This window comes from Petromyzon marinus, chromosome 58, assembly GCF_048934315.1.
Source record: "Petromyzon marinus isolate PM22_M1 ecotype Great Lakes invasive population chromosome 58, UKy_Petmar_22M1.pri1.0, whole genome shotgun sequence".
In the NCBI taxonomy this organism is placed as follows: Eukaryota; Metazoa; Chordata; class Hyperoartia; order Petromyzontiformes; family Petromyzontidae; genus Petromyzon; species Petromyzon marinus.
The window spans coordinates 6,479,824-6,495,668 of NC_133724.1; the positions used below are offsets into that span (position 1 = coordinate 6,479,824).

Genomic DNA, 15,845 nt, shown 5'->3' on the forward strand with positions numbered 1-15,845 from the left:
CCATGGTAATATCACCAGTCTAATCACCTTACCCATGGTAATGATGCCAGTCTAATCACCTTACCCATGGTAATTATGCCAGTCTAATCACCTTACCCATGGTAATATCACCAGTCTAATCACCTTACCCATGGTAATGATGCCAGTCTAATCACCTTACCCATGGTAATGTCGCCAGTCTAATCACCTTACCCATGGTAATGATGCCAGTCTAATCACCTTACCCATGGTAATGATGCCAGTCTAATCACCTTACCCATGGTAATGATGCCAGTCTAATCACCTTACCCATGGTAATGATGCCAGTCTAATCACCTTACCCATGGTAATGATGCCAGTCTAATCACCTTACCCATGGTAATGATGCCAGTCTAATCACCTTACCCATGGTAATGATGCCAGTCTAATCACCTTACCCATGGTAATGATGCCAGTGTAATCACCTTACCCATGGTAATGTCGCCAGTCTAATCACCTTACCCATGGTAATGATGCCAGTCTAATCACCTTACCCATGGTAATGATGCCAGTCTAATCACCTTACCCATGGTAATGATGCCAGTCTAATCACCTTACCCATGGTAATGATGCCAGTCTAATCACCTTACCCATGGTAATGATGCCAGTCTAATCACCTTACCCATGGTAATGATGCCAGTCTAATCACCTTACCCATGGTAATGATGCCAGTCTAATCACCTTACCCATGGTAATGTCGCCAGTCTAATCACCTTACCCATGGTAATGATGCCAGTCTAATCACCTTACCCATGGTAATGATGCCAGTCTAATCACCTTACCCATGGTAATGTCGCCAGTCTAATCACCTTACCCATGGTAATGATGCCAGTCTAATCACCTTACCCATGGTAATGATGCCAGTCTAATCACCTTACCCATGGTAATGTCGCCAGTCTAATCACCTTACCCATGGTAATGATGCCAGTCTAATCACCTTACCCATGGTAATGATGCCAGTCTAATCACCTTACCCATGGTAATGATGCCAGTCTAATCACCTTACCCATGGTAATGATGCCAGTCTAATCACCTTACCCATGGTAATGATGCCAGTCTAATCACCTTACCCATGGTAATGTCGCCAGTCTAATCACCTTACCCATGGTAATGATGCCAGTCTAATCACCTTACCCATGGTAATGTCGCCAGTCTAATCACCTTACCCATGGTAATGATGCCAGTCTAATCACCTTACCCATGGTAATGATGCCAGTCTAATCACCTTACCCATGGTAATGTCGCCAGTCTAATCACCTTACCCATGGTAATGATGCCAGTCTAATCACCTTACCCATGGTAATGATGCCAGTCTAATCACCTTACCCATGGTAATGATGCCAGTCTAATCACCTTACCCATGGTAATGATGCCAGTCTAATCACCTTACCCATGGTAATGATGCCAGTCTAATCACCTTACCCATGGTAATGATGCCAATCCAATCACCTTACCCATGGTAATGTCGCCAGTCTAATCACCTTACCCATGGTAATGATGCCAATCCAATCACCTTACCCATGGTAATGTCACCAGTCTAATCACCTTACCCATGGTAATGTCACCAGTCTAATCACCTTACCCATGGTAATGATGCCAGTCTAATCACCTTACCCATGGTAATGTCGCCAGTCTAATCACCTTACCCATGGTAATGATGCCAGTCTAATCACCTTACCCATGGTAATGTCGCCAGTCTAATCACCTTACCCATGGTAATGATGCCAGTCTAATCACCTTACCCATGGTAATGATGCCAGTCTAATCACCTTACCCATGGTAATGTCGCCAGTCTAATCACCTTACCCATGGTAATGATGCCAGTCTAATCACCTTACCCATGGTAATGATGCCAGTCTAATCACCTTACCCATGGTAATGATGCCAGTCTAATCACCTTACCCATGGTAATGATGCCAGTCTAATCACCTTACCCATGGTAATGATGCCAGTCTAATCACCTTACCCATGGTAATGATGCCAATCCAATCACCTTACCCATGGTAATGTCGCCAGTCTAATCACCTTACCCATGGTAATGATGCCAATCCAATCACCTTACCCATGGTAATGTCACCAGTCTAATCACCTTACCCATGGTAATGTCACCAGTCTAATCACCTTACCCATGGTAATGATGCCAGTCTAATCACCTTACCCATGGTAATGTCGCCAGTCTAATCACCTTACCCATCGTAATGATGCCAGTCTAATCACCTTACCCATGGTAATGATGCCAGTCTAATCACCTTACCCATGGTAATGATGCCAATCGCCTGGCCCACCTTTTGCGCCGTTGCGCCATGCGAAATCTGCAGCGATGGCTCGGCGCTCCGTTTTGCGCGAAAACTCTCCGGAATTCACAAGCGTTTGCTGCTGCTGCTGCTGCCGCTTGCTGCTGTCGCTGCTGCTGCCGCTGCTACTGCTGCGGAGGAGGAGGATCGCTAATTGTAGGTGCAGGCAAGCCTCTGGGTGTCAGCGCGTTGGCTCTAATTTTAGCGCCGCGTTGTGTGACAGCACTCGGGGGGGGGGGGGGGGGGGGTTCTATTCTATTTAATTTCAACATCGGCGGACGGCGTGCCTCGGAGGTTCGGGCCCCCTATCCGTTTCGAGGAGGGTTGAAGTGTACATTGCAGGAGCAGCATTGTTTTTTTGTGTGTGCCCGCGCATGCCTGCGTGTGTGTGTGTGCGTGCGTGTGTGTGTGCATGCGTGTGTGCGTAACGCTGTTTGGAAGCTACCTGGTCTGTCGCTCCGCACGAAGCTTCAGGTCTTCTCGGCCACGGTCATTCCCTCCCTTCTCTACGCTTGCGAAACGTGGACCCCCCCTAATGGAGCATCTTCGCCGATTGGAAACATTCAGGCTGGCCTGCCTACGATCCATCCTGGGTTTAACCAGACTGGATTGTGTGAGGAGCTCACAAATCCTTGAAAGATCTGGGCAAGGTCCCATCGGTGAGCTCCTCCGGCAAGCGAGGCTGCGTTGGCTGGATCATGAAGCCCGCATGCCCAGCCACCGCATGCCTAAACAGCTTTTGTTCTTCTTTGGTTCTTTCGGTAAAGTCACGTAGAAAATGAGAATAAAATTATAAAATAATAAAATAAAACAATAAAATTCCTCACGACGTTTCGGCCACAACACAAGTGGCCTTCTTCAGGTGAAAGGAACAGACCTGTCGGGACGACAGCTTGATTGAAGCTCTGTCACCTGAAGAAGGCCACTTGTGTTGTGGCCGAAACGTCGTGAGAATTTTATTGTGTTATTTTATTTTATTAATTTATTATTTTATTCTCATTCTACGTCACTTTACCGAAAGAACCAAAGAAGATGAATCCTTGCAGTCACAAAAGCTTTAAATCGAATTTAAACAGCTTTTGTTTGGCCGGATTGAGGGGGCTAAGCGGGCGCGGCACGGGCTAGAGAAGAGATGGAGTGATGTGGTACAGGAGGACGTGGAGCTGAGTGGACTTGCCGATGACCGGTACCAGCGGTGTCAAGATCGGCCTCTGTGGAGGAGGCTCGTGAAAGACGCTACTGGGCAGTTGGAGGCAGTCACCCTCCAACAACAACAACGGAGGGCGGAGGAGCGATGCTCACAACAATGAGCGGAGCGCCGGGTGGCTAAAGCACAGCAAGTTGGCACAGTAGGGGGCACAGGTGGTGCATCGGCCAGTCATCTCAGTCAGTCGACCCGTGGCACCTGGGTCTGCCCCGTGACCTCCTGTCAGCGGGGGTTCGACACTTCACGTGGCCTCAATGTGCACATGGCCTGCCACAAGCGTCGTGGTGACATCATCGCCACTTAGTGGTGAATGGCGGTTGTTGTTGTGTGCGTGTGGTGGTTTTCTTTTTTGAGGGTCGCAGCGGTGGTCTCAATGGGTCTCTATGAGTCTGTATTTGTCTCTATGGGTCTCTATGTGTGTCTCTATGGGTCTATATGAGTCTGTATGTGTCTCTATGGGTCTCTATGTATCTCTATGTGTCTCTATGAGTCTGTATGTGTCTCTATGGGTCTCTATGTATCTCTATGTGTCTCTATGAGTCTGTATATGTCTCTATGTGTCTCTGTGTATCTCTGTGTCTCTACGAGTCTGTATGCGTCTCTATGGGTCTCTATGTATCTCTATGGGTATCTATGGGTCTCTGTGTCTCTATGTTTCTCTATGTATCTCTATGTGTCTCTATGAGTCTGTATGCGTCTCTATGGGTCTCTATGTATCTCTATGGGTATCTATGGGTCTCTATGTGTCTCTATGGGTCTCTATGTGTCTCTATGAGTCTGTATGCGTCTCTATGGGTCTCTATGTATCTCTATGAGTCTGTATGCGTCTCTATGGGTCTCTGTGTATCTCTATGTGTCTCTATGAGTCTGTATGCGTCTCTATGGGTCTCTATGTATCTCTTTGTGTCTCTATGAGTCTGTATGCGTCTCTATGGGTCTCTATGTATCTCTATGGGTATCTATGGGTCTCTATGTGTCTCTATGGGTCTCTGTGTATCTCTATGTGTCTCTATGAGTCTGTATGCGTCTCTATGTATCTCTATGGGTATCTATGGGTCTCTATGTGTCTCTATGGGTCTCTCTGTTCGGTCGTTTGTTTCTCAGTGCGCTTGACCTTTCGAGGGTCACGGTTGCAGCGTGTTGAGCAGCGGCGGTGCTGACCTCTCTTGCCCTGGCGACTCCAGCACGACATTACTATACAGTACTATACACTACTATACTATATACTATACACTACACTATACACTACTATACACTACTATACTATACTACACTTTACACTACTATACACTACACTATACACTACTATACTATACACTATACTACTATACAGTACTATACACTACTATACTACACTTTACACTACACTATACACTATACACTACACTATACACTACTATACTATACTACACTTTACACTACTATACACTACACTATACACTACACTATACACTACACTATACACTACACTATACTATACACTATACTACTATACAGTACTATACACTACTATACTATACACTACACTATACACTACTATACACTACACTATACACTACTATACTATACACTATACTACTATACAGTACTATACACTACTATACTATACACTACACTATACACTACTATACACTACACTATACACTACTATACTATACACTATACTACTATACAGTACTATACACTACTATACACTACTACACTTTACACTACTATACACTACACTATACACTACTATACACTATACTACTATACAGTACTATACACTACTATACTATACACTACACTATACACTACTATACACTACACTATACACTACTATACTATACACTATACTACTATACAGTACTATACACTACTATACACTACTACACTTTACACTACTATACACTACACTATACACTACTATACATTACTATACAGTACTATACACTACTATACTACACTTTACACTACTATACACTACACTATACACTACTATACACTACACTATACACTATACTACTATACAGTACTATACACTACTATACTATACTACACTTTACACTACTATACACTACACTATACACTACACTATACACTACTATACTACACTTTACACTACTATACACTACACTATACACTACACTATACACTACTATACTATACACTACACTTTACACTACTATACAGTACTATACACTACTATACTATACTACACTTTACACTACTATACACTACACTATACACTACTATACACTACTATACTATACACTATACTACTATACAGTACTATACACTACTATACTATACTACACTTTACACTACTATACACTACACTATACACTACACTATACTACTATACAGTACTATACACTACTATACACTACTACACTTTACACTACTATACACTACACTATACACTACACTATACTACTATACAGTACTATACACTACTATACTATACTACACTATACACTACTATACACTACACTATACACTACACTATACACTACTATACTATACTACACTTTACACTACTATACACTACACTATACACTACACTATACACTATACTACTATACAGTACTATACACTACTAAACAATACTACACTTTACACTACTATACACTACACTATACACTACTATACACTATACTACTATACAGTACTATACACTACTATACACTACTACACTTTACACTACTATACACTACACTATACACTACTATACTATACACTATACTACTATACAGTACTATACACTATACAATACTACACTTTACACTACTATACACTACACTATACACTACTATACTATACACTACTATACTATACACTACACTATACACTACTATACACTATACTACTATACAGTACTATACACTACTAAACAATACTACACTTTACACTACTAATCACTACACTATACACTACACTATACACTACTATACTATACACTATACTACTATACAGTACTATACACTACTAAACAATACTACACTTTACACTACTATACACTACACTATACACTATACTACTATACAGTACTATACACTACTACACTTTACACTACTATACACTACACTATACACTACTATACTATACACTATACTACTATACAGTACTATACACTACTATACACTACTACACTTTACACTACTATACACTACACTATACACTACACTATACACTACTATACTATACACTACACTATACACTACTATACTATACTATACACTATACTACTATACAGTACTATACACTACTAAACAATACTACACTTTACACTACTATACACTACACTATACACTACACTATACACTATACTACTATACAGTACTATACACTACTATACAATACTACACTTTACACTACTATACACTACACTATACACTACTATACTATACACTATACTACTATACAGTACTATACACTACTACACTTTACACTACTATACACTACACTATACTACTATACAGTACTATACACTACTAAACAATACTACACTTTACACTACTATACACTACACTATACACTACTATACTATACACTATACACTACTAAACAATACTACACTTTACACTACTATACACTACACTATACACTACACTATACACTATACTACTATACAGTACTATACACTACTACACTTTACACTACTATACACTACACTATACACTACACTATACACTATACTACTATACAGTACTATACACTACTAAACAATACTACACTTTACACTACTATACACTACACTATACACTATACTGCTATACACTACTATACAATACTACACTTTACACTACTATACACTACACTATACACTACACTATACACTATACTACTATACAATACTACACTTTACACTACTATACACTACACTATACACAACACTATACACTATACTACTATACACTACTATACAATACTACACTTTACACTACTATACACTACACTATACACTATACTACTATACACTATACTACTATACACTACTATACAATACTACACTTTACACTACTATACACTACACTATGCACTACTATACTATACACTATACTACTATACAGTACTCTACACTACTATACAATACTACACTTTACACTGCTATACACTACACTATACACTACTAGACTATACACTATACTGTACACTACACTATACACTACACTGTACACTATACTACTATACACTACACTATAAACTACACTATACATTACACGACTCCACTATACAATACTACACACTACTATACAATACACTACTATACACTACACTGCAACACACTACATTATACATTACACGACTCCACTATACACTAGTACACACTACTATACACTACACTATACACTACACTACAACACACTACACTATACATTACACGACTCCACTATACACTACTACACACAACTATATACTACACTGCAACACACTACACTATACATTACACGACTCCACTATACAATACTACACACTACTATACTATACACTACTATACACTACACTGCAACACACTACACTATACAATACAAGACTCCACTATACACTACTCTATACACTACTTTACAATACACGACAATACTCTACACTACAACACACTACACCTCATTACGCGACTACACTATACACTACACTATACACTATACTACTATACAATACTACACTTTACACTACTATACACTACACTATACACAACACTATACACTATACTACTATACACTACTATACAATACTACACTTTACACTACTATCCACTACACTATACACTACAATATTATACACTACACTATACACTACAATATTATACACTACTATACACTACTACGCTATAAATTACACGACACACTACACTACTATACGCTACACTAGACACAACTACATTATCAATTACACTAAACACTACACTACTATACGCTACACTAGACACTACACTATAAATTACACGACACACTACACTACTATACGCTACACTAGACACAACTACACTATAAATTGCACTACACACTACACTACTATACGCTACACTAGACACTACTACACTATAAATTACACTACACACTACACTACTATACACTACACTAGACACAGACTCTAGCTCTCACTGGGGAATTATTCCCACGCGTTCCCAGGCCAGCCGAAGCGACATCTCCCCACCACAACCACTACCACCACCACCACCACCGCCAGCAGCAGCAGCAGCGAGGCCCTTGTGCCGGCCCAGGGGGTCTTCTCCCAGCGGGACGCTGCTGCTTCTGCTGCCTGGTGGAGTTCCAGGGGGAGTCTACCGGTGGGGGTGTTGGCATCCTTAGCGGGTGCCCGAACCACCCCGGCTGGCCGATGCCTTGTGATAAATAACAAATGGGCGTCCAACGCGGTGCTTGAACATCGTGAAGCCACCTTGTGTTATTTTCCTAGACGGGGGTTAAAATGTTTCATTTTTTACAATTTCCTTTTTCATCTTCACATCGGCAAAAGGCTCCCATAGATATCGATCGGTCGTGTGTCGTTTTGTTGTTGTTGTTGTTGTTGCAGGCATGTAAAATGTCACGTTGATATTTATTTCCACCGTATTCAGAGCAGCAGCAACAGCAGCAGCAATGACGCCGTCGATTCTGTGCTGCGATTCTCCCGGGGCTCGCGGTTGCTCACCACCCGATTCTCGTGGCGTGGTTCCCCCGGAGAGAATCAACGATTTTCTGTTTGGCGGCCCTCCACTCGGCAACAAGCGTGCGGTGCTGTGAAGTGTGGGCACTCCCATACAGAGACCCATAGACTCACACAGAGACCCATAGACTCACACAGAGAGCCATAGACTCACACAGAGAGCCATAGACTCACACAGAGCCATAGACTCACACAGAGACCCATAGACTCACACAGAGACCCACAGACTCAAACAGAGACCCACAGACTCACACAGAGACCCACAGACTCATACAGAGACCCATAGACTCACACAGAGACCCACAGACTCACACAGAGACCCATAGACTCATACAGAGACCCACAGACTCGCACCCGAGACCCATAGACTCACACAGAGACCCATAGACTCACACAGAGACCCATAGACTCACACAGAGACCCATAGACTCACACAGAGAGCCATAGACTCACACAGAGAGCCATAGACTCACACAGAGACCCATAGACTCACACAGAGACCCATAGACTCACACAGAGACCCATAGACTCAAACAGAGACCCATAGACTCAAACAGAGACCCATAGACGCACATAGAGACCCATAGACTAACGCAGAGACACATAGACTCACACAGAGACCCATAGACTCACAAAGAGACACATAGACTCACACAGAGACCCATAGACTCACACAGAGACCCATAGACTCACACAGAGACCCATAGACTCACACAGAGACCCATAGACTCACACAGAGACCCATAGACTCATACAGAGAACCATAGACTCACACAGAGACCCATAGACTCACACAGAGACCCATAGACTCACACAGAGACCCATAGACTCACACAGAGACCCATAGACTCACACAGAGACCCATAGATTCACACAGAGATTCATAGATTAACACAGAGACCCATAGACTAACACAGAGACACATAGATTAACAAAGACACATTGATTAACACAGAGACCCATACACTGTAGATTAACAGAGACCCATATATTAACAGAGACCCATAGATTAACAGAGACACATTTATTAACACAGAGACCCATAGACTAACACAGAGATCCATAGATTAACAGAGACCCATAGATTAAAACAGAGACCCATAGACTAACAGACCCATAGACTAACACAGATACTCATAGACTAACACAGAGACTCATAGACTAACACAGAGACCCATAGACTCACCACAGAGACCCATAGACTCACACAGAGACCCATAGACCAACACAGAGACCCATAGACTAACAGACCCATAGACCAACACAGAGACTCATAGACTAACGCAGAGACCCATAGACTAACACAGAGACTCATAGACTAACACAGAGACCCATAGACTAACGCAGAGACCCATAGACTAACACAGAGACCCATAGACTAACAGACCCATAGACTAACACAGATACTCATAGACTAACGCAGAGACCCATAGACTAACACAGAGACTCATAGACTAACACAGAGACCCATAGACTAACACAGAGACTCATAGACTAACACAGAGACCCATAGACTAACACAGAGACCCATAGACTAACAGACCCATAGACTAACACAGAGACCCATAGACCAACACAGAGACCCATAGACTAACAGACCCATAGACTAACACAGAGACCCATAGACTCACACAGAGACTCGAAGGGGTGGGGAGGGGCTGCGGATGTCCTGACGACTGCAGTTTGGAAATTTTTTCACCTGGGGGCAGCTGGAGTTTCGCTCAGAGAAAGCGCACACACACGCACACACACGCACACACACACACGCACACACGCACACACGCACGCACACACGCACGCACACACGCGCACACACACACGCACACACGCACGCACACGCGCGCACACACACGCACACTTACACACACACTTACACGCACGCACGTGCACGCCTATGCACGCACACGTACGTGCACGCACGCACACTTACACGCACACACACACACACGCGCACACGTGCACGCTCGCACACACACGCCAGCACCCCCCCCCCCCCCCCCTTCTTTAAAACCGTCTGGACGCTTGCAGAATCTCGACGAAGTTCGGTGGGGGAAAAACAAAACAAAAATTCTCGCGCGGTTTTTGCGGATGAACAGGTTTCATTTTTCACGTTTCACTTGGATCGGAATCTCAAATGTTGCCGTTCGCCTTTTTGGCGTCGTCCTCTTGTCTGACACTGGTGGTGGGTGGTGGGTGGAGAGACTGGGCCATGAATAACAAGGCTGCTGTCTCTGCTGTAGGCCAATCACTTTCAAAGGCAATGCATTATATATGTTATTGTTGTCAGAGCCATGTTTTGTGTTTGCATGTTCACCACAAGTGCCGTGCGTGGTTAAGGCAGTAACTGGATTCCTTGCAGAAATGTTTCTATTTGGTGGTTTGAACGTCTTAACAGAACTCCTGCTTTATTGCAGGAAAGGGTAATCACCGATTCTAGATTTGAAGCTTTCGTGACTGCAAGGATCCATACTCTTTGGTTCTATTCGTGACTTTACCGAATAGAACCAAAGAGTATAATCACCGATTCTTATTTTTTTGATAATCTCAGATATAAAATTTTGATTTAAAGCTTTCGTGACTGCAGGGGATTCATATTCTTGGTTCTTTCGGTAAAGTCACGTAGAAGGGAAACAATAAAATAATAGAAATATATAAAACAATACAATTCTCACGACGTTTCAGACCGCATCCATTATTTTTTCGTCTCCCCCCTCCTCTTTTCCGAACATAGATGGACTCGTCCAAATCGCTCTCCGTGGTGCTAACGTAAAAAAAAAACCCCGCCACTTTTTTCAAATTTTCTTGTTGTGGTTTTCACACCTGATGATGATTGCTTGTGTTGCAGTCGAAACGTCGTGATAATGTTATTGTTTTATATATTTTTATTATTTTATTGTTTCCCTTCTACGTGACTTGACCGAAAGAACCAAGAATATAACAGTGGTGTAAAGTCACGTAGAAGGGAAATTGTTTTTTTTATTTTTATTATTTTATTGTTTCCCTTCTACGTGACTTTACCGAAAGAACCAAGTATATAACAGTGGTGTAAAGTCACGTAGAAGGGAAATTGTTTTATATTTTTATTATTTTATTGTTTCCCTTCTATGTGGTGACTTTACCGAAAGAACCAAGAATATGAATCTCAGATGTGTTTGACGAGCGGCGTAATGGTGTAGGTATGGTTGTCGTTATAGGCACAACACATATATGTGTCTGTATGTGCGTATTTGGTGTGGGGAGCGGTAGTGTAGCGGCAAGCGCTACGAACCCGGCGACCCGAGTTCGATTCCCGCTCACGGCCACCAGCACCGGCGATGGCGATTATCTGAACCGGTCCTGGGCCTCCCCTAGGTCGACTCAGCCTCAAATGAGTACCCGGTGCCGGTGTGGAGTAAACATCGCCACTGGGGAGACAAAGGCGGTCGGTGCTGCTCGCTAGCGGCGCTTGCCCCCAACAGGATGTTTAGGCTACACGTGGGGCTCTTTGTCGTCTTTGCTCGCTAGAGATAAAGGCTCAGCACTGCAGTATCTTGCTCGTGCCACTGCTGCCGGAAGAGGCCTCCGCTATATATATAGAGGGGGGGGGGGGCTCTCTAGAGCGAGGCGTATTTGGCCTACTCTTCCCGGGAACTTGACTCGCGCTTTTTTGTTTGCTTCGAGGGATAAATGCGTCGCGGTGCCGTGGACATTGTATTTTCCGCGTGAAGTAAAGTAAGTAAAGTAAAAAAAAAAGAAAATTGGCTTGCACGCGTTCGATCGACCTCAATTCCCCGCGGAGCGAGACGCTCCGGAGAGCCAGCCGCAGCCGCAGGACTCCGTGTGTTCCGATGCCAATGGCGTTGTGCAAGGATGACAGCAGTGGGCCTACTGCCGCTGCTCCCCTTTCGGATTCCGCGCCCTGGTCTACGAATCCTGTCGGGGCGGGAGATGGGGGGGTGGGTGGGTGGGTGGGAAGGGGAGGGGAGGGGGGAGGTGCGTGGAGGAGGAGGGGGGGGTTGTGGGGGAGGTTGCCCGGTTTTCTAACGCAAGAGGTCCGCAGCTCGATTCCGTTCCACGGTTCCCCCGTCACGGCAGCCCAAACGGAGCGAGCGAGTTGCCATCCTCTCGAGCTCCCCTTCGCCAACCACCCAGTCTGCCTGGATTGATTTTGCCGTCGACGATGACGGCGGCGACGAAGATGACGACGACGGTCGCGATCGTGGTGACGGTGACGATGACGGTGGCGATCGTGGTGACGATGACGGTGACGGTGACGAGCCCGGCAATCACCGCCCGTGTGTCCCCTCTCGCCCGCTGCAGTGTGCAGCTTCGTGGTCCACAAGCGATGCCATGAGTTCGTCACCTTCTCCTGCCCTGGCGCCGACCGAGGGCCCGACTCTGACGTAAGCAATCGCGGTGCCACGTGGCACACACCACGTGACACACACCACGTGGCACACACCACGTGGCACACACCACGTGGCACACAGCACGTGGCACACAGCACGTGGCACACACCACTTGGCACACAGCACGTGGCACACAGCACGTGGCACACGACACGTGGCACACAACACGTGGCACACAACACGTGGCACACAGCACGTGGCACTTGGCACGTGGCACACAACACGTGGCACACAGCACGTGGCACACAGCACGTGGCACACAACACGTGGCACACAACACATGGCACACAACACGTGGCACACAACACGTGGCACACAGCACGTGGCACTCGGCACGTGGCACACAACACGTGGCACCCAACACGTGGCACGTGTCACTTGACACGTGTCACTTGACACGTGGCACCCAACACGTGCCACGTGTCACTTGACACGTGGCACACAACGCACGGCAAGTGGCACTCGGCACGCGAAAGCGACGACGCGTTCCCGCCTCTCCCCTGCGCCGCCTGCACGCCGTGGATGGACGGTGGCTATGAGATGTTGACTACCTCGCCTGGTGCACAGGAGGTCGTGGGTTCCATTCCCACCCTGACGACGCCTGCTGCTGCTGCTGTATATTTGGAGCTTGCGTGTCTCTCTCTCTCTCCGTAGTCGTGTTAATTTTTCTCCGGGTTCTCCCTCCACATTTAGAATCATCTGAACCCCTACCACCCACCCCTGCCTGTGCACCCCTACCAGCCCCTACCCCCTGCCCGACCGGCGTGGTGAAGTATGGTCCCAACGGTCCTTAATGACCGACACGGGCTGCGAAGCAATCCGAGCCGATCGTCGGCCAAACGACCGACTCGCGGAGACTCGTCGTCCCGCCCGTGCCAAACACATCGCGGCAGTGGCCCTGCGCCGGTGGTCCAATCGGCCCGGCATGCACCTCGTGAAGCCGGGGACGGGGCTCGCAGGCCGGGGCGGCGGGTGGCTCGGTAGGGGGCGGCCGCGCCGGTATTCTGGCGCAGCGGCCGAGACGCTCACCGATTCGGGGGATTGAAGCCTCACCGGGAAATTCCCGGCTCCCGCTCTCTCCCTCTCTCCCTCTCTCCCACTCTCCCTCCCTCCCTCTCTCCCTCTCTCCCTCTCTCCCCCTCTCCCCCTCTCCCTCTCTCCCTCCCTCCCTCTCTCTCCCACTCTCCCTCTCTCCCTCTCTCCCACTCTCCCTCTCTCCCACTCTCCCTCTCTCCCTCTCTCCTGCTCTCCCTCTCTCTCTCCCTCTCTCCCTCTCTCACTCTCTCACTCTCCCTCTCTCCCTCTCTCCCTCTCTCTCTCTCTCCCTCTCTCCCTCCCTCCCTCTCTCCCTCTCTCTCTCTCCCTCTCTCCCCCTCTCTCCCTCTCTCTCCCTCTCTCCCACTCTCCCACTCTCCCTCTCCCCCTCTCCCTCTCTCACTCTCTCACTCTCCCTCTCTCCCTCTCTCCCTCTCTCTCTCTCTCCCTCTCTCCCTCTCTCCCTCCCTCCCTCTCTCCCTCTCTCTCTCTCCCTCTCTCCCCCTCTCTCCCTCTCTCCCACTCTCCCACTCTCCCTCTTCCCCTCTCCCCCTCTCCCCTCTCTCCCCACTCTCCCTCTCTCCCTCTCTCTCTCCCTCTCTCTCCCTCTCTCTCTCCCTCTCTCTCCCTCTCTCTCCCTCTCTCCCGCTCTCCACCCCCCCCCCCCCCGGCGATCCCGCGAGCGTTCTGACACAACGCGGGTCTGAGTGCCGACGGGGGACCGGTGGGGGTGGAGGGGTAGGTGGGAGGCACACGCTTGGAGGTGTTGTCACATCAATAATGCAGTGGTGCCGCGTTCTGTATACATCTATACGGCGGCAGCGGCGGCGACGTTTTGCCGCTGTTGTGGAGCGGTGGTGCAGCGGTTAGCACCGCCGGCGACCCCGAGTTCTATTCACCCTGACCCCTACCCACCCTGAGCCCCTACCCACCCTGAGCCCCTACCCACCCTGAGCCCCTACCCACCCTGACCCCCTCCCACCCTGACCCCCTACCCACCCTGAGCCCCTACTCACCCTGACCCCCTCCCACCCTGACCCCCTCCCACCCTGACCCCCTACCCACCCTGACCCCCTACCACCCTGACCCCCTACCCACCCTGACCCCCTCCCACCCTGACCCCCTCCCACCCTGACCCCCTCCCACCCTGACCCCCTATCACCCTGACCCCCTACCCACCCTGACCCCTTACCCACCCTACCCCTTACCCACCCTGACCCCCTACCCACCCTGACCCCCTACCCACCCTGACCCCTA

General features: G+C 46.8%; 1 protein-coding gene across 3 annotated transcripts in view; it reads left to right on the forward strand.

The window, feature by feature from the left end:
- Nucleotides 1–15,845, forward strand: part of LOC103091824 (protein kinase C alpha type) — a 285,955-nt gene that overhangs the window by 124,292 nt on the left and 145,818 nt on the right. For all 3 annotated transcript variants that reach the window (XM_032976052.2, XM_076052886.1, XM_032976051.2), the window contains exon 3: nucleotides 13,465–13,547. In XM_032976052.2, coding sequence (XP_032831943.1) covers nucleotides 13,465–13,547 — 83 coding nt within the window. The remainder of the gene's footprint in view (nucleotides 1–13,464; nucleotides 13,548–15,845) is intronic.